This window comes from Numenius arquata, chromosome 6 (assembly GCF_964106895.1).
Source record: "Numenius arquata chromosome 6, bNumArq3.hap1.1, whole genome shotgun sequence".
Classification (NCBI taxonomy): Eukaryota; Metazoa; Chordata; class Aves; order Charadriiformes; family Scolopacidae; genus Numenius; species Numenius arquata.
The window spans coordinates 18781871-18806856 of record NC_133581.1 but is presented as its reverse complement, the minus strand read 5'-3'; the positions used below and the strand labels follow the sequence as shown (position 1 = coordinate 18806856).

At 37.7% G+C, this 24986-nt stretch overlaps 1 protein-coding gene across 3 annotated transcripts in view; it reads right to left on the bottom strand.

The window, feature by feature from the left end:
- Positions 1-91: 91 nt before the first annotated feature.
- Positions 92-24986, bottom strand: part of PIK3C2A (phosphatidylinositol-4-phosphate 3-kinase catalytic subunit type 2 alpha) — a 42112-nt gene continuing 17217 nt past the window's right edge. For 2 of the 3 annotated variants that reach the window (XM_074150021.1, XM_074150022.1), the window contains exons 9-32: positions 24134-24176; positions 23833-24046; positions 23630-23752; positions 21823-21990; positions 18105-18213; positions 17187-17329; positions 16313-16501; positions 15742-15835; positions 15376-15470; positions 14872-15052; positions 14149-14253; positions 13012-13104; positions 12719-12848; positions 11053-11189; positions 10190-10359; positions 8922-9078; positions 8400-8509; positions 6950-7157; positions 4419-4543; positions 3890-4007; positions 3713-3794; positions 3142-3251; positions 2780-2905; positions 92-2222 (exon numbers count right to left, since the gene is read on the bottom strand). In XM_074150021.1, the coding sequence (XP_074006122.1) occupies positions 2040-2222; positions 2780-2905; positions 3142-3251; positions 3713-3794; positions 3890-4007; positions 4419-4543; positions 6950-7157; positions 8400-8509; positions 8922-9078; positions 10190-10359; positions 11053-11189; positions 12719-12848; positions 13012-13104; positions 14149-14253; positions 14872-15052; positions 15376-15470; positions 15742-15835; positions 16313-16501; positions 17187-17329; positions 18105-18213; positions 21823-21990; positions 23630-23752; positions 23833-24046; positions 24134-24176 (3213 nt within the window). In that variant the 3' untranslated portion in view covers positions 92-2039. The remainder of the gene's footprint in view (positions 2223-2779; positions 2906-3141; positions 3252-3712; positions 3795-3889; positions 4008-4418; positions 4544-6949; positions 7158-8399; positions 8510-8921; positions 9079-10189; positions 10360-11052; positions 11190-12718; positions 12849-13011; positions 13105-14148; positions 14254-14871; positions 15053-15375; positions 15471-15741; positions 15836-16312; positions 16502-17186; positions 17330-18104; positions 18214-21822; positions 21991-23629; positions 23753-23832; positions 24047-24133; positions 24177-24986) is intronic. The other variant, XM_074150023.1, reaches the window with a different exon arrangement.

Here is a 24986-nt window from a genome sequence, read left to right as displayed (position 1 = left end):
AGGCACAAAATGAGTTAAGCTATGAAGAGGAAATCAGAAGTCAGGACAAGTGCTAACAATAATACAGTACTATACATTTTTTTTTTTTTTCAGAGTCCAGACAACTGTTAAAACTGCAAATCATTTTTTAAATGATTTTAGTTTATTTGTATTTTGTGCTGTAAGACACTGTGCTTTAATAGCAAACTGCAAAAAAGGCAGTACATATTGCTTTCATTTTATTTCACAATGGAACGTTTCACAAAAACAGTAGTCTACTTTCCTGTATTTAAGTGACTTGTGATTCTAGTGATGGAATGGAGTAAGTCTCAAAAGCATCAAGTGAGCAGGAAATATATCTAGTTAGTTATATAGTTTATTATTTACAGGCTATATATATATGAAAAGTATGCAGAAGATGCCTAATAAAACTGGGATGATGTGTTAGCGCCCATTAAATCAACCCAGTTTCTAACATTCAAGATATTCTTAGCTTTTTATTTGTAATAATTCCTACGAAATTGGACCATGAATATTTTAGGCACCAGGAGATTCAAGTTTACTTCTCTTCTGTATTGAAGGGAGATTGGTCAGTAGCAGGGAAAGGAAAATAAGATTATGAAACAGGTTTTTAAGAGTTGGGTATACAGAAGGCTTTCCCTGTATTGTGTCTTCATTCATAGTTGCATATTTTACCTTAAAATTTCACTCCTAGGCAGTGGTGATAGTCTGTCTTGCTTCAAGATTTAGTACTAAAGAGAAGCTTGCAACTTTACAGCTTTGTTTAGACAGAACACAATCATCCTAAAACAGAGGAAGGTAAATAAAAAAGCTACACCTGTTGTGCAGAAACACCTAATTAAGTAACCAGTGGTATTAACAGAAGATAGTAAGTGACATTTGTTCTCCACTGTCACAATATAGTTCAAATCTAATCTTCCTTGGAATTAACTATTTTTAGTGGAATTAATTCTTACTGGGAGTGAAAAACAGTGTTGCTGTAAACTGTTAAAAAAAGTGACCAAGTTCCTCTCCTGAAGTTGTTAATGCAACTCATTTCTGGCTTGCAATTCATCCAGCAGTTGTGCTTTCTAACTAGAGGCCATCCTTTACCTGGAGGTACAGGTGCAAATGCCACTTTGGATTAAGACATTTCAGAACACTGAGGAGCTGGGCACATTTCCTACAGCATCGCATTCAGCCAGCCTTCATTCAGGTTTTGGAGATGGTGGGTAGAAGATGGGTTAGAAAAAGATTATATAAGTTGCACTAACTATGAAGATCAGTGTAAGTGATGTTATTTGTAAGTAACACATGTCAGGAAGAGACTTCCAGTAGGACCTGCCAGGTATCAAATATGAGAACATTTCCCCTTTCTAAGGAGCTGAAAGTTAACATGTGTACATATTTAGATACCAGAGATGAGGTAAAAGAGAAGCATTTGAATTATAAGGCACCATTATTTACAACTTCCATTATTGGCACTCACTCCAATAAGTCTTAGAGGAGCATGAATCTGGGATTAAATGCAATGCTAAGGAATTTTTCCAGCCCTTCAACCTTCACTTCTACAGGTGTGTGTGAAGCCACCAAAATTTCACCCATCACTGCTTCTGTGATATCTAGTTAGTAGTGGGAATGTAATCCTAAATATGTCTTTTCTTTGATGTTGTCCAGCATCATGCCATGGATGACACAACACAGGTAAGAAAAATTATAAGCAAAAATGCACTATATCCACAGGCCTAATTGATTAAGTTATGGTTTTAACCAACCAGCATGGTCAAAGTGTTCATCTCACTTTCATGGGTGGTTTAAAAACCCCTTCCTTCCTTTACCCACATCTCAAATATTTATAGTGATGCTTTGATAACATCGTGTAAGCATAAACCAAGTTTTCTAGAAATCCTCCAAATTAGGCTACATCAACATTGGTCCAACATATCTGTTGAAATGCAGAGTCTCTTATTTTAAGATGTACAAGTTATCTTCAAGTAGGAAGATGCATAAAGCACAATTGAATACAATTTTTCTGGTCTTACTCAGGTGTAGAAAGGAGTTCACAGATAGGGTACAGCAGTTAGTCGATACCAGTTAACAGTCTCCTTGCTCAAGTTGAAGTCCTTTAGTGATAGCGTAATTCCACCCAAGAAAAAGTTCTCACGTAACGATTCTGCACTGAGCACACTTAACTGAAGTTCTCTCTGTTTCAGAGTCTCCATGCTATATCCACTGTACACAAGCTAGAAGATAAGAAGTCAAGAATTTTTTCGTTATCCAAATGAAGTTACACAGATTGCTCTTTCTTCTGACTGCCTAGCCAGCGGTAGATGTCTTAACTGTACATTGAGGCCATTCAATTTGTCTGTTTCTCAGAGGATGAACTGAAGCTCATCCATCTTTTATTTTGTGCTCCCAAGGATTAAGTGTTTAAAAGGACTAGTGTTTTAGATAGAAGCAATGTTTACATGCCAAGACTTCTGAATTAATTCTTTTCCACATTATGAATCAGTGAATCCAGGGCAGGGGGATCTTTAGTTTTAAAATTCCTTTCCTTCTCCTCATCACTCCTCACAGGCAGTCTGAGAAACTTCTGCTTACTTTCAATAGTACATTTACCTACTCAGTTAACTTTGGGGTTTGTTTGTGTTTTCTTTTTTAAACAGGGCACAAAGTTTTTCAAACAAGTTTCTTCCACATTTATATATCTTACCAGATTTTTTAGACAATATTTTAATTACTGCTTAGAATAAGAGACAATAGCAAACCACAGGGCTTTACTACATAAATTTTAACTTGCCATTTCATTGAAAGTTGGATTTCTTGTCTTCCGGGAGATTTTGGTTTTCCGTTTGGATGTTTTGTGCGTATCTGGAAGTAAGTACGTTTTTACGTAGGGATTTGGATCTGCACCATCTTCTGTAACCTACAATCCAAAACCAAGACAGGTTAGAAAACTAGTTAGTGTACACCTCGTTGAATATTAATTTTCAAGTATCTAGACTTTGCAATCAAGATAACCAAAAGTGGCAGTTAATTAATTTGTCAGCTGGAAAATTTGGAGGCAGAGATAGATTGATGCAGGAATGATAGAACTAAGTCAAGAAGATAATTGACAAAACGGAAACAGTTTTTGGCAGTGAGCTCATTAACTCTACTTACCAAGTCTTTAATGTGCATCACCATGATAAATAGAGTGCTATTTCTATACGATATGGATAGCTTCACTTCTCCTCCCACTTTGCCTGAGGTAGGACTTGATGGACTTGTATCTGAAAAAAAATATATAAATATTTCCTCTAATATTTGTATATTTTCATCAGTACTACACTGACGTATTATATGTGGGGAAAAAAATACAAGCCTTAGACCAAGTTCAGTTTCTGATTTTATTTCATTTCTAGTCCCCTAATAAGAGGGCAAGGTCATAGGTTTTAAAGAAATTTGCATTCTCTTTTAAGAACCGATCTGGAGTAAAAACTTGAGTAATTTAGTCAAGCCATAAGCAAGCCCAAGCAATCACATGTATTGTTGCAGTTTTTGGTATTTTTTTATTTCCTTGAAACTGTATGCAGGCATATTTGGAAAGAGAGCAATGCAAAGCTCTCAATGAGGGAAAACTACAGTTAATTAAAAAAAGACTTTTTTTTTTTTTTTTTTTAAAATCACATTGTAAAGGTGTGATACTATAGGTCATCTAATTTGTAAACACCCCCCAAAAAACATTACCTACCCGTAGGTCTGGCTATTCCATCTATTCCTTCCACTTTTTCATCACGAAGTAATGGATGGAAAAAAGTATAAACAAGATCACACTAAATTTGGAAGAAACATTACATATTAGTTAAGTGTTAACAAGCACCAAAGTCTGAAAACTTGCACTGGATTTGCTTAAGTTATTTGAACTCACTTCTGCCACCTCTGAAGAGCTGTTCATCAGACTCTGTATGTAGCTGTTGAGCTCCACTTTTCTTTTAGCTGCTACATCTTTTATGTGTGTTCTTCCCAAAACCATCTTATTAGGAAAGCTGCAAGGGAAGAACAAGACAGTTTTCAGCTAATTTCTCTGAAGCAAGTACGGGTAGATTTCATTGTAATTTCCATCCTGAAATGCTGATATGCATTTTTTATTTTTTTTTAAAATGTCAATCATGAGTGGAAACACAGCACACTGATAGTTAACATTATAGAAAGGCAAGAAAACATTTATAGGTAATTGTTATAAGTGATACAACACACAGACTAAAGACACTGAGTTGGTCCTCTGGCTCTCCTCCTTAAAACTTAGAGACAACAGTTTTCTCCCTTAGTTGCCAACTCTGAGGTCTAGCTTGCCCCTCAGCAGTTTTGTCTCCATTTCAAGCTATTTCTTCCTCCACTCAGCAGGAAGCACTTTTGTTGCTTCTGTTATAATAGTGATGAGTGAGTTAGGAACATACCCTGGTAACTTCCAAAGAGGAAAGAGAATGCCAAGTTTGTTGTGGAGCTCCTGGAACTCATCAAATGTTCGGAAGACAAACGATGGCTCAACTTGCCCTTCTCTCAAAACTCTCACTACGTAGATCTGCCCAAAATACAAAAAAACAAAGATAATAGTAGTAGTAATATTATAGAATTGACTTAACAATATGATTTTCTTAACAATTAACTATTTCTGTTTCGGTAACTATTCTCCTGCATACATATTCCAGTAACAGCATTTGCATTTTATAGTAGAATTATAAATAGCTCTACCATAATGCAAAGTAGCATCGTATGATCTTCCCGTAACATAGATCCACACCTGACAGGGGGATAAAGGTAGTTAAGGCTAAGCTGTCTGCATTCTCCCTTTTAAGCCTCACTGTAAGTTCATAACATATATCAAGTGTACAAAATTTTAACACATCAGTGCAGGATTACATTTAGAAAAGTATCTGTGGAGCCAGAACTACCACAAAACTTTTCAGCTGTGGACTATGGAGGAAACTAATGCCTCATTTTTTTTCAACCTAATTCTCTCAAGATTCCAAAGGATTCCACTTTTAGTGATAATTTGGTGGGCAAATGCAAGTGTACTGCATTACACAAAAGGAATTTTTAAAAATACTGGGGGTACAGTCCCAGGGTGCAGCTATTCACATTATTATGAAAGGGAAACAAAGGCTGAGAAACTGCACAGAAAATTCAATTCAGTGGACTCATTTTATGGGCAGATGAGTTAAATGTATATTTAAAAAGTGTGCAACTGGGAAGCAGTTTTAAAATCTAGACAGAAAGAAACTATATCATCTCAACAGTTTCCTGGAAGATAAGAGGCTGCTTTGGCTTAGACCAGGAATCCTGAAATACATTTATAATATAGTGATTCATAGAAGAGCTTTATAGCGAGAAAGCTCTTCCTCACTTCTAGCGTTATTCAGCTTTGTTCTACCTTCCCTAGCTGGTGTCTTACCAGATTTAAGATGTTTACAGCAAATACAACTTGGAAATTGATATGCATTTGCAAATATCAATATAGCTCACTTTTTAGACAACTTGAGGAAAATTTAACTTGAGATGACTATTCTAGACCAACAAACAGCGGTTGAGAAGTAAAAAAAAAAAGATCGTTGCACATCTGCATAGGAATATGAATATTAATACAAGTCTTAAATTGTAACCCAGATCCATCAAAACCCTGAGGGCAAATTGTAATGCTTGCTGTCTCCAGGGAGACTGACTAGGAGTGTAGGTGCATTAATACAGGAAGTGATGCTTTTACTTAGCAGGACCAAATACAACTTTAATGGAAGGTCAGAACAAAACCTGAGTGTTTGACTTAATGACTCCTATTCAGGAAGGAGCCATTTTACAGAAGGCGGCTACATAAGCCCATAAACATGACTCAAATCCCCATTTTTTAAAATTATCTCCACCAACACTACTTCTGTTCTTTCTGCTTCCTTCTAGATCCTTCTCAAGAAGCGTCTTCATTTTGAAGAATATTATTGGATGCTAAAAATACCGATCTGTACTCTATTACTCCTGTGGCTGGTTTACCCCGGGCAGCAGCTAAGCACCCACACAGCTGCTTGCTCACTCCCACCCCCTCACCAATGGGACAGAGAGAGAACAAGAGCAAAAGTGAGAAGACCCGTGGGTTGAGATAAAGAGAGTCCTTGGGAGGAGAGGTGATGCAAAGACAATCTCTCACCACCTCCCACAAGCAGACTTGTGCCCAGCCAGTGCCCAAGCAACAGCCACCTTCGAAGATAACACCCTTCTATCGCCCGCTTTCTTCTTTTACCCCTTTTTATTGCCCATCCATAGCATGATATGCTATGGAGTATCCCTCTGGCCAGTCTGGGTCAGGTGTGTCCCTTCCCAACTCCCTGCCCACTCACTGCAAGGGGGTAAGGGAAAAGTGGAAGAAAAAGAGAGCGCCTTGATGCTGCACAAGCACTGTTCAGCAACAGCCAAACCAATTGTGTTATCAACACAGTTCCAGTTAAACATCCAGAACACAGCACTGTGCAGGCCACTATGAAGACAAATAACTCCATCCCCGCCAAAGCCAATACAACTTTGTTCTTCCCCAGAAAGCAAGCAAGCCCATCCATTCCCAGTAAGATCCAGATTTCAACGATGGGTTTTGTTTTTACTTTCAAGTCATCCACAGTGGAGCTCAGTCTTGGGTGTCAACACTGGTGTAGGTTTCTAGGCTCTCATTATAGTCAATGCAGTCAGACTTCAGAGAACTCTTCAGCTCATCCTAAATCTGATCTTAGTGCCTAACTGAATAAGTATCTATAGCTGTGTTTATTAAACCTCTGTCAATAAAAGGAACCTAGTTGTCTACCTCAACGTTAGCTACTTAAAAGCAAACCAAGGCAAGTTTCCCCTGGACTCTGTGATTAAGTACTGAACTTATGGCAAAAAGGAGAATTTATCTTGTTGGAAGAAAAAGCACAGTATCTTCACTGAGTGGAAACAGATTCCATGTACTTACATAGTATTTATCTGGGTTATATCTCTTCTGGTATGTAAACACAGACACTTGTTTGATTCGGCCATCTTGTTTAAGAGAGTATGTTTTAGCAGAAAATGAGAGGATGGGTTCATCATTAGAAGGTAGACCTGAGAAACGCAGCTGAGCCAAATTGTGAATGAAGAAATTAAATTTTGTGGCAACACTTCCCAGACTGGATTCAATCAACCTAGAAAAGAAAAATATAACATCAAAAACCACAAGTCAATGAATCAGACTTGAGTCTAAGAAAAATAACAACCAGTTTCTTACTGACAGAGAAACAGTTTTTAAACTAAGTGATCAATGGGCTATACAAATAGCATTGTATCAGCATTTAATAGAAGATTCAGTATCCAAACCTTGGAATACGCTGTTATCCAAGAAGTGAAGGCTTTCCAGAGTTGGTAAAAAACACCTGAAGTACTGCGTCCAGCTCTGGAGCCCTCAGTACAAGACAGACATGGACCTGTTGGAGCAGGTCCAGAGGAGAGCCAAATGAAATGATGAGGGCTGGAGCACCTCTCCTTTGAAGACAGGCTGAGAGAGTTGGGGTTGTTCAGCCTGGAGAAGAGAAGGCTCCGGGGAGACCTTATTGCAGCCTTCCAGTACCTAAAGGGGGCTTATATGAAAGATGGGGACAGACTTTTTAGTAGGGCCTGTAGTGATAGGATAGGGGATAATGGTTTTAAACTGAAAGAGGGTAGATTCAGACGAGATAGAAGGAAATGTTTCATGATGAGGATGGTGAAACACTGGAACGGGTTGTCCAGAGAGGTGGTAGATGCCCCCATCCCTGGAAACAGTCAAGGTCAGGATGGATGGGGCTCTAAGCAACCTGATCTAGTTGAAGATGTCCCTGCCCATGGCAGGGGTGGCTGGACTAGGTGACCTTTAAAGGCCCCTTCCAACCCAAACCATTCTATGATTCTGAATTGCATGCATGCTACTGCACTTTTCACATATATTTAAAAATTAAGTACAATGACACATCTTGTAACACATAGCAACAACTCAGTTACACCCCCACTTGCTGCACTGGAGCAATATCCCTCCCTCTCCACTGGGCAAAAGCACCTCTTGAAACAGAGAGCTTCTTTACAATGCATTGCGAGGTTCCCATTATATGCACCGCTATTAAGCAAGTCTCAAAATAGCCAGACAGAATTATCTACTCTCAGTATTTCAAACAAGTTTTTAAGCACAAGGTTACTCTTAAAGGCAGCAAAGTATTTTAGTGCAAGCATTAATCTTATATTAAACTGATCTTATTTATGTCGTTCACTGGTTAACTGGTATTTTATCATTGTGCAGTGCAACTATTCAACTACTACACGTGTTTGTGAACATCTTTAGTGCATTTTTTCATAGCAGAAAGCTGCCATTAAGCGGATGATGCTGGGAGATATTTTAGTTTTCACTTATCTAGTACCTTGTAAAGAAAATGGTAGCTTCTGCATCTGTTGTTTGGGGCTGGAGAGCATCCTGGACATACTTCAGGTCCTGAATTCCACTCAGTTCTGGTAACCCAGAAGAAAGCATCTGCAAGAAATTAAGATTTACCGTTTTAATGCAATAAACCAAATATTATTTTACATTGAAATTATTCAAATTTAGACCCTCAAATTCATTTGAAGCTGCACTGAATTACTAAATGCTAACAGTGATAGCCAACAATTACTTATAATCAGCAGTTATTCACCATTTCTGCTGAATTAAAAGCAGTTAAAAACTCTTTGCAGCGTAATTTATGGCATCATCTTAATTTTAAGTTTTCAGGAAACAGGTAGGTAGTAAAGCAAAAAAAAGTTCCAAATTACAACTTTCCTAAAAACTACATCTGTTTCTGGCTTTTGAAAGCACACATTAAGGGTTTCTGCAGCATAAAAAGCATAGCATTTAATACAATCCAACATGACATAACTATCTAAATTGAATTTAATAAAATGTTTACCAATGAAAGTAGGTTAAGGAAGAGACTTGCATGTTTTCTTATCAAATTGTAAGCTTGACAGCAGAGATCCACAAACAACTGAAAGCGAATAGTGGGTTTTTCACCACCATTAATGACATAAGCCATATCCGATGTTAGCACAAAAGGAGCTCGATCCCTGTTCAAAGAGCACAGAATTCATAAGTTAATCATAAGGTCTATTCACTTTGTCATGTGCTTACTCCTCCCCTTCATCCCCACCTTGAGGTAACAATATTAAATAATCCATTAATGCCATTTTGCATTTTTGGGTTGGGTTCAGCTGCTTAGTGCTATGTCAGATTCCCAGCACATCCACGTGATACTGGACCTACAGCAGATCTCCTGGAGCAACACTTGGAGGCCAGGTTACCTTGTAGCACCTTCCATCCCTCATTTCTGGAAGGCATTACACACTAAAACAAATGTAATGACTCTATCACCTGACCAAAACATAACTCCTCTATCCTGGATATAGATTATCTTCCCCTACACAGAGGAGTAATAAATACAAACTTGCTGTTCAGTTTTTTCTATAATGTTGACATTCACAACTGATTTTATGAGCAAGAGTCTGTTCTCATTTATTTCACACTCAGATAGTCAGATGACATAAAGGTTCTGGCACTCAATTTCTCATTCATTGATAAAGTTTACCTAACAAGCATGCAGTATATAATTGCATGAACACAGCTAAAGAGGTGAAACTACATTACAGTTTTATCCAATATTCCTGGAAAAGTATGACACCAAGATTTGTGTTAGATGTAAAGCTCCCAAATATCAGTAAGAAGTTGTATTAATTTTTTCCTGTACCAAAATACTTGGCTTTTATAACTATTGTAAAGAAATTTCCATTGAGATTTGCCAAGTCTGTATAGCACAAAGTTCTTAAGGAATGAATGCAGTTTGGAAGCACTGAAGTTAAATGATGTTTGGGAGACCAAATTACTTATTTCAATCTACCGGCAGACAGAACAATAATTTTATTTGAAAGCTATGCCTATGTGCTTTGACTTCAAACGGTTCCAGAGATCAGAATATGGGAACAGGAAGCTGGAGCCTTTTCAAAATTAATTCTATACAGGTAAGTTTGATGCATTCTGGAAAGTCTGGTTAAGTTGGAAGATGTTGGCTTTGTAGTGAGAACAGGTAACAGGAATTTAAAAGTTAATGGTTAGGATTATAATGCTTAGAAAAATATACTAAAACCCACTTCATTCTCTACATTGCTTAGCTACAGAAAATACCTTTTAAAGCTACCAAACATTTGCGCATGACCCAAAAATTTTCCAAAGTCAATGTGAAACATATGCCCTGTGTTTCGGAGCATTATGTTATCATTGTGGCGGTCACAAATTCCCAATACATAAGTAGCTACACAGCATCCTGCACAAGAGTAAATGAAGTTTTCTGAAGCCTGGGAGGGAGAGAAAAAAAGTGAATTGAGATCAATATCAGTGGGAAAACAGCATTCATGCATTCAACAGTGTAAAATCCAAGCCAGACTAGACATGCCCTAAAATTTGCTTTTTTCCAAAACAGTGTTCTTCAGATAGCTTTGCAAAAATCTTTAGTTTCCAGCAAAAATCCAGTTTCCAAAAATCACAGTTTCCAGCAAAAACTGTTGTTTTGTTTTTTAAATAAGTGAAAGAGAAAAGAGGAATTGAAGACAAATCACAAAAAGAATTAAATGTTAGCAAAGAAAAAGGGACAAGACTTATTTTTCCAGTGTGTTGTAAAAGCACTGTAGCCAAAAGAAACATTTTTTTTTTGAATCCCATGTGCTTGTATGAGAAGAGGCCACTGCTCCTAAACCACAACTAAGAGAAGGCACCGTTCCTCCCTATCTTAAATTTTGAAGTACACTTTTTCTACATTCAATAAAAATTCCTGATATGAATAATGAGAATCCATCTGGCTCCTTTTTAGTTATGTAAGGGATTTTCATTCGGTCTTTTTCAACTATAAGAAAAAATTAAGTTTCCTAAAGATATAAACAAAAAATTTCAATGGAAGACCTGGAATAAGAATTTCATTCCTTCATAAGATAAGATGATATTTATCCCTTTTTGAAACATCTTCAAAAAAGAACAACACTGAAAAAAGTTACCTTTTCATATTCCTCCTCTGTAGGATTATACTTTCGCAACCATTCTGCCAGAGGCTTGTCTTTAAAAGAACCTGTCACGCCATATTCCACTTGTATTTTCCTAAGTGTATCTGAAGCAGGAACAAGCTCTACCATGCCTTTATAGAAAATATAACACAGTGTAACCATCTCCTGAAGTTATACTGCATTTTCATTATTCAGTAGAAACTTTCTTGGCAAAGATGGTTTTTATAATTTTAGACTAGCTTCTTTCAAAACACAGTTAGGTGTAAAAATAGTGCTATTAGTCTACTAAACATTTCCACAGACTGTATTACAAAGCATACCATGAAACACCTGTAGCAATACAAGTTGGGCTTACTTTACTACAATTAGTTATGGTTGCTAGAATGCGCATACAAATTATACTTTGAATAATTACTTTCTTCTACATAAACTAGAATTGGTCTATAAGCAATAACTGCAAAATATTTTGATGCTGACATTTCTCATACACTGACACTTAAGTAATCTAGTAACTTTAACTGCTGTCAAGTGTTGAAACAAACCAGACTGTTGCTCCAGAAATAAGACAGTGGGCTTTACATGTGGCCTTATTTTGGAGATATCATTTACTAAAAATATTTGTATAGCTAAATCATAAGACGACGACATTTATTTGATTGACAGAATTTTACTTCTATCTTGGCAAGAACTACTAAAGACAAATCTGTAATTTACATCCATTTTTCTTTTCTACTTTAATCCTTCAAGTACTTTAGGAATAGTAAAATTAGCAGCAACAAAAAAAATATAACATGCTACACAAATCATTGTTGAAAGTAGGAGGAAAAGCCATCTGTTTTTCTAAATAGCAAGTTTTACATAAATAGAAGCTTTTTGATTAGTTTTGCCAACCTAAACTTCCAACGTATCCATGTATTTAAGAGTTTTCATCATGCTGTTCTAGCATCTAACTGAAGAAATATTTAAGTTACTGTTTATCCTCTTAAGGATCTTGTGCTTCCTATTGACTAGTTCTGGAGAACTGTGAAAACTAGCAAAAAGCATGTTCAAGGTACAGGGTGGTATTTACACTCGAGTCCTGCGATCCTAGTTTGAAACCTAAAAGACAGCCTCATATTGCCAAGGAACTTTTCCCAGCATTTAACACCAATTGTGGACACAGTGTATGTGCCTGAAATTTTATTTCTTTTTGCACATTTCAGTATACAAATAATACTCCCTGACTCAACTGCAGCAGATACCAAATACTTCAGAATTTCAGTTTTGACTTCAATACGTTCTTTCACCATAACTAAACTTTCAGAATGAGGATTACTGTGGCACTAATATTTTCTTGTGTTGCAGCAAGGAGTAAGGGCAGCAAGAGAAACCTTAGCCTTTATCATTATATTTACTTGTTTGCACCACTGTTGGTTGACAACAGAACACATAAGACACTCAGGACTCAAGAGAAGAAACACATTTAAATGCAACTCAGCCATCAGGACGTTCAGAAGAATTTAACTTGCTATACTCTCGAGTACTGAAGTTCCTTGCAGGGAAGGCTTTTGGCCTTCCACTGTTTCTTGGGCCTGCCTCTACACAGAAAATTTTCTCTATCAGTGTGACAAGAAATTGAAGTGGGGGAGCAAAAAATTATAGGCAGCATCTGGCTTTGCACCTCGGTCTTTTCCAGTTGAGAGACACTTGAAGATAACCATCCGTAGATCCAGTCCCTCCTGCAGCCAGATCTTATCCATAATCTTAATCATTTGTAAAGCCAACATATCTTGTCTCAGATCTTCACCAACCTTAAATGGAAAAATAAAAAAGTTAACTGGAGGCATAATATGCTTTCAGTAAAAATCAGCTTCACAGATTTTAACTGCTTTACATTTCTAGGAAGTGATACATTATGCTACTTTCTTCCTATGCACTTCACCTTTTTTTCTCCAATACACATGTAAGGCCTACCTTAAACATCACGTTAATTTCTTCTCCCAGAGGGTCTGCATTTATCAGTGCAACTTTCAGTGGTACTGCATTGGAGCTGAAGAAAGAACATGCCTACAAGCAGATTTAGTGTTAATACTCAAAAAGGACTATTCCTGCCAGCCCAGAAAACAAGACATTCTGACAACAAGCAGGTTTAACACACAATGTGTCTATTCAGACTTTTAACACTGCGATTGTGGCAAATACATGCTTCTTTTGAATAAAGAGCCCTTTGGCTGTTATTTGTTGACTTCTTGTACAAAAGCCAATACTGCTACAGAGTGATGTTTTTTATGCATTTTGAAAGGAAAAGTGAATAAAACATGGATAAATATTTTATCAGCAGGTTTTTTTGAAACATAGAAGATACTATAAAAAAAACTGGTATTTGCACGTTTCACACTATTGACTCATTTATCTACTTTCAAGTATATACTCATGATTTCATAGTTACAGCAGAGAAGGAAAGCAAGACGAACTGTCTCTCCACACAGGATTAAATCCAGTGTTCACAGACCTTTAGGTTCTCAGTCATGCATGATGATATAAATCAAGATTGTGGTCGAGCAGATATTGTCAAACCTCACAGAGTTTTGGAAAAATAATTTACCTGCTTCTTCTACATTATTACTTTCTGGACCTTCACAATAAAATAAAGCTACTGTCTCCCTCCCTGGATTCAGTACATCTCTCGGACACAGCCAGTAACGGGCAGTTTCACAGTATCTGCTCATTGTTTGAGCTTCAGAGCCTTGGTCAATTTTCTCTTTTGATTACTACTGCAAACAGGATTTTTTCCATGCATTTTGAATATTTATTTACTATAACCAGGATTGTTGGTCTCAAAAGACACAGTGTCTGAAGAAATAGTAAATTATTACAGATACTATTTTTATAATACAAGTACCTTCATTTGTTTTACGCAAGTATTTGTTTAAATTTTATCTTTGCTCAAATTTCACTGCCTCATTCAATCAGAATTTTTAATTAAACCCCTCCCCTCCCAGGTGAAAGAGCTTTCAGGCACCTCCTTTGATTTTTTTTTTTTCTGCTTGTAAAAGCTTTGCCTAGATGTAATTTTTACAAAAATGCTTTGAAAGTCTGAATGAGCAGTACCTTAATATTTAACTCTTTTGCCACAAGACTGGGGTTAAGAGGCAATCGGCATTTGTTCTTCAAGAAAAACAACTGCACACGTTCCATACCATTTTGCAAGGCAGCCTGCAGACAAAAAAAAATAAAAATAAAAAAAAAAAATCAGCTGGCATTTCCCTAACCGGAGCATCTACAGAAAGCTTCTGAAAAAAGTTATCCTGAAGCCAGTGTCTTAACTCCTTGGTGTCAAAGGAAATACTAGAAATTACAACTGCTGTTTTAGCTATTAAAAATATATAAGCCTAGCAATACAATACTAAAATCACTCGTTTGGGATTTTTTTTTTTATTGAATTGGATGATAGCATCACACTCTACCAAACTAAGTTCATATTAGCATATAAACAGATATCCCCTTCTTTTGCAAAACAGGACCATTCTTCAGCAGTAATAGGTTTATCCAATTCCATAGGTTAATCCAATTCCAGTTTATTGTACACAGAAACCATCCTATTTTCTTACCGTGTCACCTCACACACTCTTATGTTTAGAATGACAACAAATTTGACAAAAACATCAACTTCATTAAGCCATTAACTTGTTAAAATGCAGCACAACAGACAAATAGGTCTGTGTACTATACATAATGTTTTATTGAACTAAGACTAAAAAGGCAATTGAGTGGATTGTTTTGAGGGTATATTCAGTCTAATCTTCCTAAAGAATATTAAAAGTATGTACACACCTGACGAGCAGATCCACTTGTTTGCTTTACTCTCTCTGCTACCATTCCAAGAAGCTGCACTAGTCTGGTCTGCTTCTCCAGCTCTTCCCTCAGCCTTTTTCCACAGACTGAAAGAAAAGCTCCAAGAATTTGCTCATACCTTACACCAAACTTTGTATCATACAGTGTATCCTTAAGAAGCCTGAAATAAAGGATTTAAGTTAAATTTTCCTATGGAAAATACTGCAAACAATGCAATACTAAGACTCTAATATATTTTAATGAATCAATGCTATATATCTGTACGAAGTTACTGATATAGAGGATATAAAAGGCAAGAAGTTCATGCCTCATAAAGACACTGTCTGTTTTTTCATAAAAAAGCCCAAGATCTGTATTTCATATACTCTCCACCCGTAACATTCATTGTTATGAACTATGATATTAAGAAATAATATTTTTTTCTGGAAAAATTAATCTTATAGTAAACACATTTCGTGAACAGTGGAACAAAGAACATCTTACCAATACAGGTAGTGTGCTATTCGAATGCTTCCCAGTGCCCGAGCCAAAAGAAATTTCACAAGAGCACTGTCAAGGTAGGTTTCATACTTCAATGCCTAAATGCAAAGAAAATGAAATAAAGCGGGTCTGTATTTAATTCTAGATGAAGACTGAGATTTTGACTAACGCACAAACAGAATCACCACAGATCCATAGGACAGCCATAGAGCGATTATTTACTCAATTGTTTTCCATACTATGCATTAGGTTATTAATTAGAGAGACATGCAATCGCACTTCTGCTACTAGTAATCAGTAATTCCTTCACACTTTCAAGAGGAAAAAAAAAAAAATTATTCCAACTTCAGTGGAGGCAGAAAGTCTTACCTGCACAAATTGAGGGAGGAAATCTGTTAACTCATCATCACTTAAAGTCTCCATCCAATTCACAGCTGTGTTTCGTACTTCCTGATCAGCAAACCTAGAAAGTTACCACAAAGCCACGTTAAGTTTATTCTGTTCATGTAGGGTTTTTTTTTCCTTTTTTTGAGATCAGCTAGGTACAAAATAACCAATATAAGGTTTTTAACAGTTAGATAAAGGACCTACAAGTTTGAGGCCCTTCATTACCCAAGATGCAAACACATGTGCGTGTTTAGGACAAGCATACTAATCTCTCAAAACTTCAGTCTTGATAGTTTGGCTCTATAGCTTGCTCTCCTCTCGCAAATTAGATTTCAGAATCCTAACCACTATTGCTGTTCTTTCACTCTATGACTTGGTTAATCCTACGTGAATAAAGTAAGCACTCGTTCTTGAAAATTTTAAGAAAATTTAGCTATTGCTGAATTTCTTGTAGCAAAATTTTCCACAAGAATGGCATTTAGAATCTTCTACTGAAAAGAAGTCATGAAACGCACAACACATACAGAGAATTTATTCACGTCATTTTTCTTACTTTGAGTCTAGTAGTTCCAGTGCAGCTAAGGGTGATAAAGGAGGCCACTGCTGAAGTAACGAATATATTTCTGGAAGACTTGCCCAGTCCCAGTGAGGGGCACTAACCAGTATTTTTGGTAGGCTATTAGTATGATTATGACAATAATGTCTCTTCTCCCACAAAAATTCTTTATCTTCTTTTGATAACCTGCAGACAAAAGCATTTCAGTTTATAACATACATTACAGACCATCACCTGAATAACCCCAATGCTGATGGTCACTGTATACATACAGATGATTTAATACATAACATGGAATGAAATTAAAATGGCTATTTCCTCCACAAAAGTCAAAATGAGAAACAAAATAAAGCCTCAAACATTATGAAAACAGCTGTTCATAGTTATAATTTGGGCAGGACAAAAATAAGTTTTAGTGTAATTTGAAATAAGCCAAAATGTCTATGATAGTTCGGTGCACATGAGTGGGAAAGCCTGCCAGAAAAGCTTCCATAGCATATGAACAGCCACTGCTAAAACTGCCACTGCTCCCTGTAACTGAAGAACTGCCAAGCAGGAATAGGCATATAACACATGCCTATTTTACATATATATACACACACACATATATATATATAACATATATAACAGGCAGCCAAAATGGTAGCGACCTTGTAATAGAGAGTATTATGACGTGGGCCATGGAAAGCACAAGTAAATTGATTATGTCAGAACCATTATTTTGCGAGTTTAATTCAATCTCTTGTTTAAGTCCCCACAGGTCTTCAAAATATACTAGACCCATATTAAAGAAATTTAAGAATAAATAAGCAGTGCATACCCACAAACTGTCACATACAATTAGCCCATAGCTAAAAAGAAGTGAACATACCCAATGGTGTTATCCTTGGAGAGAATGGCAAGGAGACGTTCTCTCAATGGTTTTTCTAACGTTTCTATGGAACTATGCACAGTAGTCTTTGCAGCTTGAGGAATTTTATATTCAATATCAAAAGCATGGGATGGGAAGTCAATCTAAAAAAAAAAAATAAAATTATGCAAGTCCTTAAGAATAGTACAGAAAGCTCCCCCTTTCATCAAACTTGAATGTTGAGGCATCTGAACTCTTTAGTTCTACATGTGTAGCAGTTTTCACGCAGTTTCCTGAATATTTTTTTTCCATCTCAATTCTTCTATGTAACTGTGGTCCTTAAGTGTATGACAACTCTGTTGTTACACAACCCAGTAGTTGCAGTACTCCTCAGAAGTGAAGTGAGAATGCTTAGAGTGGAGACTAGTCACAGAACTATTAAAATTTGCAGCAGTGGTTTCAACCCAACCTTCAACTCCAGCCATGCCTTGGGACTGCTAAGCCATGCCTAACAGGATGCCTTCTCTTCAGAGAGAAATTTGGACTCTGAATTTAGAATGAGAGGTGCTTATGTTCTGTAAAGAAACTGGAATTGCTATTGTTTGGGGTTTTGACAAATCCCATCTCAATATACATTTCTATAGATTGCTCTTCAAAGATGTTCTCTCCCAGTACTGGTAGCATGTACTACCAAGTCATCTCCAATTTCTCTTACTTCAAGACAGTGATTCAGTAACTGACTTGTATACAATTACAGCAGCTTTCCATTCTTTGCCCTTAATGCTTAGTAATCACTATTCCGCACTGGCTTTCAGATACGACTTAGCAATATTTACACTCTGCCCAAAACATTAATTGATCTTTTACCACTCATGTAAGAGTTACAAGTGACAGTATTCAAACAAAACATAGTCAGATCAAGTCAGAATTATATATAACCTGCAATACTATTCTTTCTGTATTTCCTTTCTTACTGGCCATCCCTGATGCGTGATGTGGATGTGATGAGGTCCAGAGTTGCAAGAGCTTTGTTCCACAAGTTAACAACCTGAGAAAAAAGCATGTACAGGTATTAATGTCACAATCTGTTTACTTCAACTAGATATTAGTGATTAGAATACTATCTGGAGAAGACCAGTGGTCAATACAAGGAAACAATTCTGAAATATTAGTTGGTATAGAAAGATAGTTCAAACTGAGTATGTGCTTCTGCTGCAGAGATAAGAGTTTATCTTGGGACGAGTATTTCAACATTGATGTTCGGAAAAGAACACAGGAAATCAAACTGTACTACCCAATACAGTTCAGAGCTTAAAAAAAAGGGATTATGATCATCAAGTATCAAGTGAATTTAATTGGATATCTTCTGTACTTTAAGTCCTTTAAAATGCTGCATACAACTTTTAGGTAGGAAAGGCAAAAGAGAAAAGTTCAGTGCTGACACATCTGACCGAGCTAAATTAAGTGCTCCCTACTTCTTAAGGGAGAAAAGGAATACTTTTGCCTCTGAGGAATAAACTGAACACACACAGCTTCTTACCCGATCAGAAAAAAAAGGCACAGGCATATGAATATTATAGACATCACCATTTGCCTGGACTTTCCACATTACTAGATTCTGCAAGCACATATCAATGATGTTTGTATTTGCTAGTTTCTTCCCAATATTAATACCGTTTCCAACTGTACTAAGGTACAACTGAGGATACTTCCTAAATCAGTTCTGTGCCTAACATTCAGCACTTAAAACTTCTGTCAGTCTTTAAGTCAAAATACAGTCTCAAAAGACTGCTTGAAGGCCAAGTCTTTAGTATATTTTGAAAGATGTGTTTCAAAGAACGAACAGTTCTTTATATGTAAATATTAACTGGGAGCTTATGAAGCCAATAAAAATTACTGAATCATGCCACTAAAGCATAACTGAACAGCCTGTTCTTTTTAATAATTCTCTAATTTAATATACTTGCCACAGCCTTCTGTCTCATCCACAAGTAAAGATATTTTAAGCCACTTGACTTTACAACCAGTATTGGATGAAGAAAAGTGCTCTTCTTTCCTATCTTAAGACAGTTTTAAGGCAAAAGTGCTTCTTTCCCAGTGAGATGATGGAAGCATAGCCCATTGTTTACCTGCTGTCAGGATTCTGTTCTGCTTTGCATTGCACTAGACACTATTCCTGCTGAATGCAAGGATTGCTGCAAACACTGTCTTCTACAAGTTGCATTCTCTATCATCACAGCTCATGAATTGGCTGAGAACTGGCTGTTTGCACTTCAGCTGTTAAAATATATGTGAATACTGACTGAACTGCCTCTAGTCAAGGTAACGTACAGATATTCTAATCTGATATGAGAACTCATGAAACGCCACCTACCAAGACCATACTCCTTCAGTAGAAGGGAGGCTATCGATTCAGTAGACAGTGACTCCTACAGATACTTCAACTGCATATGACTCCATCCTCTATTGGATAAGGGAGGTAATGTAGTGACAAAGGATGAGGAGAAGGCTGAAGTCCTGAATGCCTTCTTTGCCTCAGTCTTTAGTAGTAGAGTAGGGGGTTCCCTAAGTCTCCAGACCCCTGAACTAGCAGACAGGGGTGGGGAGCAGAATGAAGCCCCCGTAATCCCAAGGGAGGTGGTGAGGGACCTGCTCCAACACCTAGATACAAACAAGTCTATGGGACCAGATGAGATCCACCCGAGGGTACTGAGGGAGATGGCGGAAGTGCTTGCCGAGCCACTCTCCATCATTTACCAGCAGTCCTGGAAAACTGGGGAGGTCCCAGCCAACTGGCGTCTAGCAAATGTGACGCCCATCCACAAGAAGGGCCGGAAGGATGATCCGGGGAACTACAGGCCTGTCAGTCTGACTTCGGTGCCTGGGAAGGTCATGGAACAGATCATCCTGAGTGCCATTATGCAGTGCATGAAGGACGCCCAGGTGATCAGGCCCAGCCAGCACGGGTTCACGAGGGGCAGGTCCTGCTTGACAAACCTGATCTCCTTCTATGACAAAGTGACCCGTTTGGTGGATGAGGGAAAGGCTGTGGATGTTGTTTACCTGGACTTTAGTAAAGCCTTTGATACAGTCTCCCACAGTATCCTCCTGGAGAAACAGGCTGCCCATGGCTTGGATGCGAGTACCCTCCGCTGGGTTAAAAACTGGCTGGAGGGCTGGGCCCAGAGAGTGGTGGTGAATGGAGTTAAATCCAGTTGGCGTCCGGTCACGAGTGGTGTCCCCCAGGGCTCGGTACTGGGACCCGTTCTCTTTAACATCTTTATCAATGATCTGGACGAGGGGATTGAGTGCACCCTCAGTAAGTTCGCAGACGACACTAAGTTGGGTGGCAGTGTCGATCTGCTAGAGGGTAGAAAGGCTTTGCAGAGGAATCTGGACAGGTTGGATCGATGGGCTGAGACCAACGGGATGAGGTTCAACAAGGCGAAGTGCCAGGTCCTCCACTTGGGTCACAACAACCCCAGGCAGCGTTACAGGCTTGGGGCAGAGTGGCTGGAGAGCTGCCTGACAGAAAAGGACCTGGGGGTGTTGGTCGAGTGTCGGCTGAACATGAGCCAGCAGTGTGCCCAGGTGGCCAAGAAGGCCAACAGCATCCTGGCCTGTATCAGGAACAGTGTGGCGAGTAGGACTCGGGAGGTGATCGTCCCCCTGTACTCGGCACTGGTGAGACCCCACCTCGAGTACTGTGTCCAGTTTTGGGCCCCCTACCACAAAAAAAGACATTGAGGTGCTGGAGCGGGTCCAGAGAAGAGCAACAAGGCTGGTGAGGGGTCTGGAGCACAAGTCTTATGAGGAGAGGCTGAGGGAACCGGGGCTATTCAGCCTGGAGAAGAGGAGGCTGAGGGGAGACCTTATTGCTCTCTACAACTACCTGAAAGGACGGTGTAGAGAGGTGGGGGTCGATCTCTTCTCCCAAGTCACGGGCGACAGGACTAGAGGAAATGGCCTCAAGTTGCGCCAGGGGAGGTTCAGGCTAGGTATTAGGAAAAACTTTTTCACTGAAAGGGTTATCAGACATTGGAATGGGCTGCCCAGGGAGGTGGTTGAGGCACCATCCCTGGAGGTATTCAAAAGACAGGTTGACGTGGTGCTGGGAGACACGGTTTAGTGATGGTGTTGCTTTCTGTTGTTTTGTGGGTGTTTATTTTTGTCAGTTAGGTTGATGGTTGGACAAGATGATCCTGAAGGTCCCTTCCAACCTAGAAGATTCTGTGATTCTGTGACTTATAGGGCAACACCTGAATGTTAGTGGATTCCTCAAACAACAACTTGAATTATGCTTACACACTGAACTGCTGCATACTTAAACAGTTGGTCCTAACATGACCTCTTTTGGCCCATGTTACTATGAAGATTTCCTGCAAACAAAACCACTTTGATCCAAACAATATTCAACTTCCTCCAGCAAATATGTTTTTTCAGCCAGTTAGATGGAAATACTACAACACAGGACTGTGTTTTGTACCCTATTTAACGGAACGTATTATTTCTGTAACAATACAGTTTACAATTCTTAACTTTATCATGGCCTATTACATTCAGTGGCAGAGAAGCAGTTTCTATAGTTATGAGAGTTGAGTAACCTTTATATAGAGTAAATCATATTAATACTCTTACTCATATTTTGGATACTTACCGCCTAAAATCAAAAAGAGGTAGAGAAACCTGACCCAAAATTTCTGGGCCCTTTCTCTGTTTATTTGAGTCAGGAGAACTCCCACTACTTTGATTTAGGATTCCAAAAAGAGTCAGACATAAGACTGATTCCAAAGGCAGCTGTGAAATCTGGATTGGAAAAATTATTCTACAAAATAAAAGTATTAAAAATAAGTCAGAGGAAGGACAGTTATTAGTAAGTTACAGGCTTATCCATATAATACGTCGATGCCTCTTGCTTTCAAAAAGTTAATTAACGTTGAAGAAAAAGTGTCTAATTTCCATGCAATTATATTTCACTCTATCTCCCTTACCAATAGTTTGCAAAACCTGCTAAATTACATTTCTGCTCTGTAGTCAGATTTGGAACAACCCTTTTTAATCTTTGTCTATTAAATTACATTCCTTACACAGAACTGCACTGTCCAGCATAACCAGTCTTCCCACTCTACTCAGGAGGAGGATACACACAATTCCATGTTAGCCACCTCCTAATCTCTCAGATTTAAAGAGTCAGCTGACAATAGTGTCCCAACCAAATGAAAGAATCCATTAAGAACTACCGCAAGCTAAATTCAAATGGTACAAAACCAGCACCCATAAAGAAAGCAGCTGCGTATACACATAACTGATCAATTCAAACTCAGATTTTTGTTTACACTGTTTTGATTGCTTAAAGCTTTTTTAGTTTGATTTTTCTTTAGCACATTAAAATATAATTCTAAAAGTTGCCACAGCACATTACTAAGGTAGTTATGCTATAAAACACTACAACTATATGAAGCAGCTTATAAGCAATCTAACACACCTTTCACTGTAATACAGTAGTACTTGCCAGGAAAAGATCTGACGATCAATCCCTTGCATCATCAGAAAAAAAAAAAAAGGTAGTTGAAGTATTCTCTGAAAGCAGGTATTCTAGAACCTGAAACTCTCAATGCTGGTCTGAAATAATTTGTTACTGTGGACTTTCACAGTATTCTTCAGGGTCTGTCTGTCTCTGACCTTTAAAAACAGCCAGGAAAACTGATAAAGGGCAATGTGGAGCTCACTTGATACTCAAGTTATGACAAGTTGCCTGATAGCTATTAAGTGGAAGAGTAAGCTGTGCATAGATAATGAAAAGTATTTTCCTCTCTCAGTTATCACCTGTCATCCTCTCCCTATTTCTTCTCCGCATGCCATTCCTTTTTCCTTTCTACCCTCTTCCCTGGCCCCATAAAGAGAAACTGAAGTTTAGTAGCTCAAAGCAGACATTCTTATATGCTATAGAAAGATACTCTTAAGCACTTACACATCTGCTCTCTGTATAGAAATAATCCTAAATTAAGATTTTTAAATTCAGATACAAAGCTGTTATGATGCATTTGGAACAAAAAAAAAATTACAGCATTAATGTTAGTAAAAGTCAGCTGCTTTTCCTCCCCATTTACATAATTTGAGCACTTCTTATAAGCAAGTTCTATTCATCCTTCTTTAAGCACCATAAACTGTTCCATTACACGGAACGTTATGACCTTGCCAACTCCTTATAATTGTATACTACAAACATATTAGCACAGGGCACTTGTTCAGCATTTCCATCCCCACTTTTAAAATGAGTAGAGAAATACCATTTGGAAAAATATTTCTTATTTTGGTCAATAAGTCTCACACATTGTTCTTTCAACACTTCAAATGGAATCAGAAGCAAGAGTTGCTTGAATGACTGTATTCAGCAGCTAGCTAGGTAGGTACAAGCTAAAATTAAATATTGTAGTGAGTTTTAGGATGCTAAAGCCACTTACAGTTCATCCCACTTAATCAAGTAGAAGAAGTTCTTGTATGTGCCAACCTTCTTGGACTGAACAGGTTTAAACAGATCTTTTCCATTATGGGTCAGAGAACAAATCAAGTAGTATTTTTCATAACTGGACAAGGAAAAGAAAGTAAATTAAACAAACAAGCTAATCTATAAAAGGATCAATTTTACAACTAATGAATTACTCACTTTGATACCCAACCAGAAGAAATTCCATGAGCAGCAAATATTGTGAACTGGAGATGTTCTGTGGCAGTCCATGCTTCCTTAGTACTCATACTATCTTTTGGAGAAACTGCTGCAGAACTGCTACATGAATTCATGTGGAGTCGCAGAAGGGCCTCAACTGCTCTTGTTAACTGGTCTATACTCACTTTCAGAGGGTTTTCAGGCTGCGGTGAACCTAAATTATAATTTATACTTAGTGCATATCTTCCTAAAACAGCCACCTAAAAGCAATATTTAAATAATATTGAAGAACTTTACTCACCAGATGAGCTTGTGCTAGTGTTGTCGCCACATTGTAAGGACACCTACACAGTAAAGTTAGAGCAAATTTCAATACCAAGAAACCCACATTAATTTTCCATTGCTCTTAATATCTTATACAGAAATTATGAAATATCTGAATTAGACCCATATTTGGGTTTATGTAACATCTATTTACTCAAAATTCCTCAAGAGTAACCAACAGCATCACAATTTCCATATCATACAGCAACCAAGTTCAAAAGCTCATGTTTTGTCAAGTCACAACTATTTTGACACCCTTTATGAACTCTTACAAGACACAGCACATTTGAATATTGCACAGGATACTCTAGCTTCTCTGAATAGAGATAAAACTCAGTCAGGGCTGTTATGGATGAAGAGCAACAGCTGCTGCTCTATCACCCAGTAATTTAAGTCCAAACAGCTGTTTTGTTTGTGGCATTTGTTAAGGTATCTTTTGTAGGCAGAGATACTATAAATTTAGTGCATTAAAAAAAATGTTAAACAACTGAGAAAACTGAACAGTAAGAACTGTAACTTTGTACTATCTGCCATGTTTGCTTCTTGGTCTGCTAAAATAAAGTCTAAACATGATACAGTACTACAGCAATGTCTAGTCTCAACAAGGACACTGCTGAAGCCAAAAGGTGACAAACAAATCACGGAAATTTACTCCTTTCTAATAAGGAAGGGTTTCATGCCAAATTCGACTTCTGATAAAACTAAAAATTTTAATGAAAACTAAGTTTGTGTTTTAAAAACAAAACACAGTGAATTCCTAATACTTGAGAGAAAGTCTAAGAAGATTGCCACAACTTCTGCAGAAGAGTGAAAGCTCTCCTTATACTTTT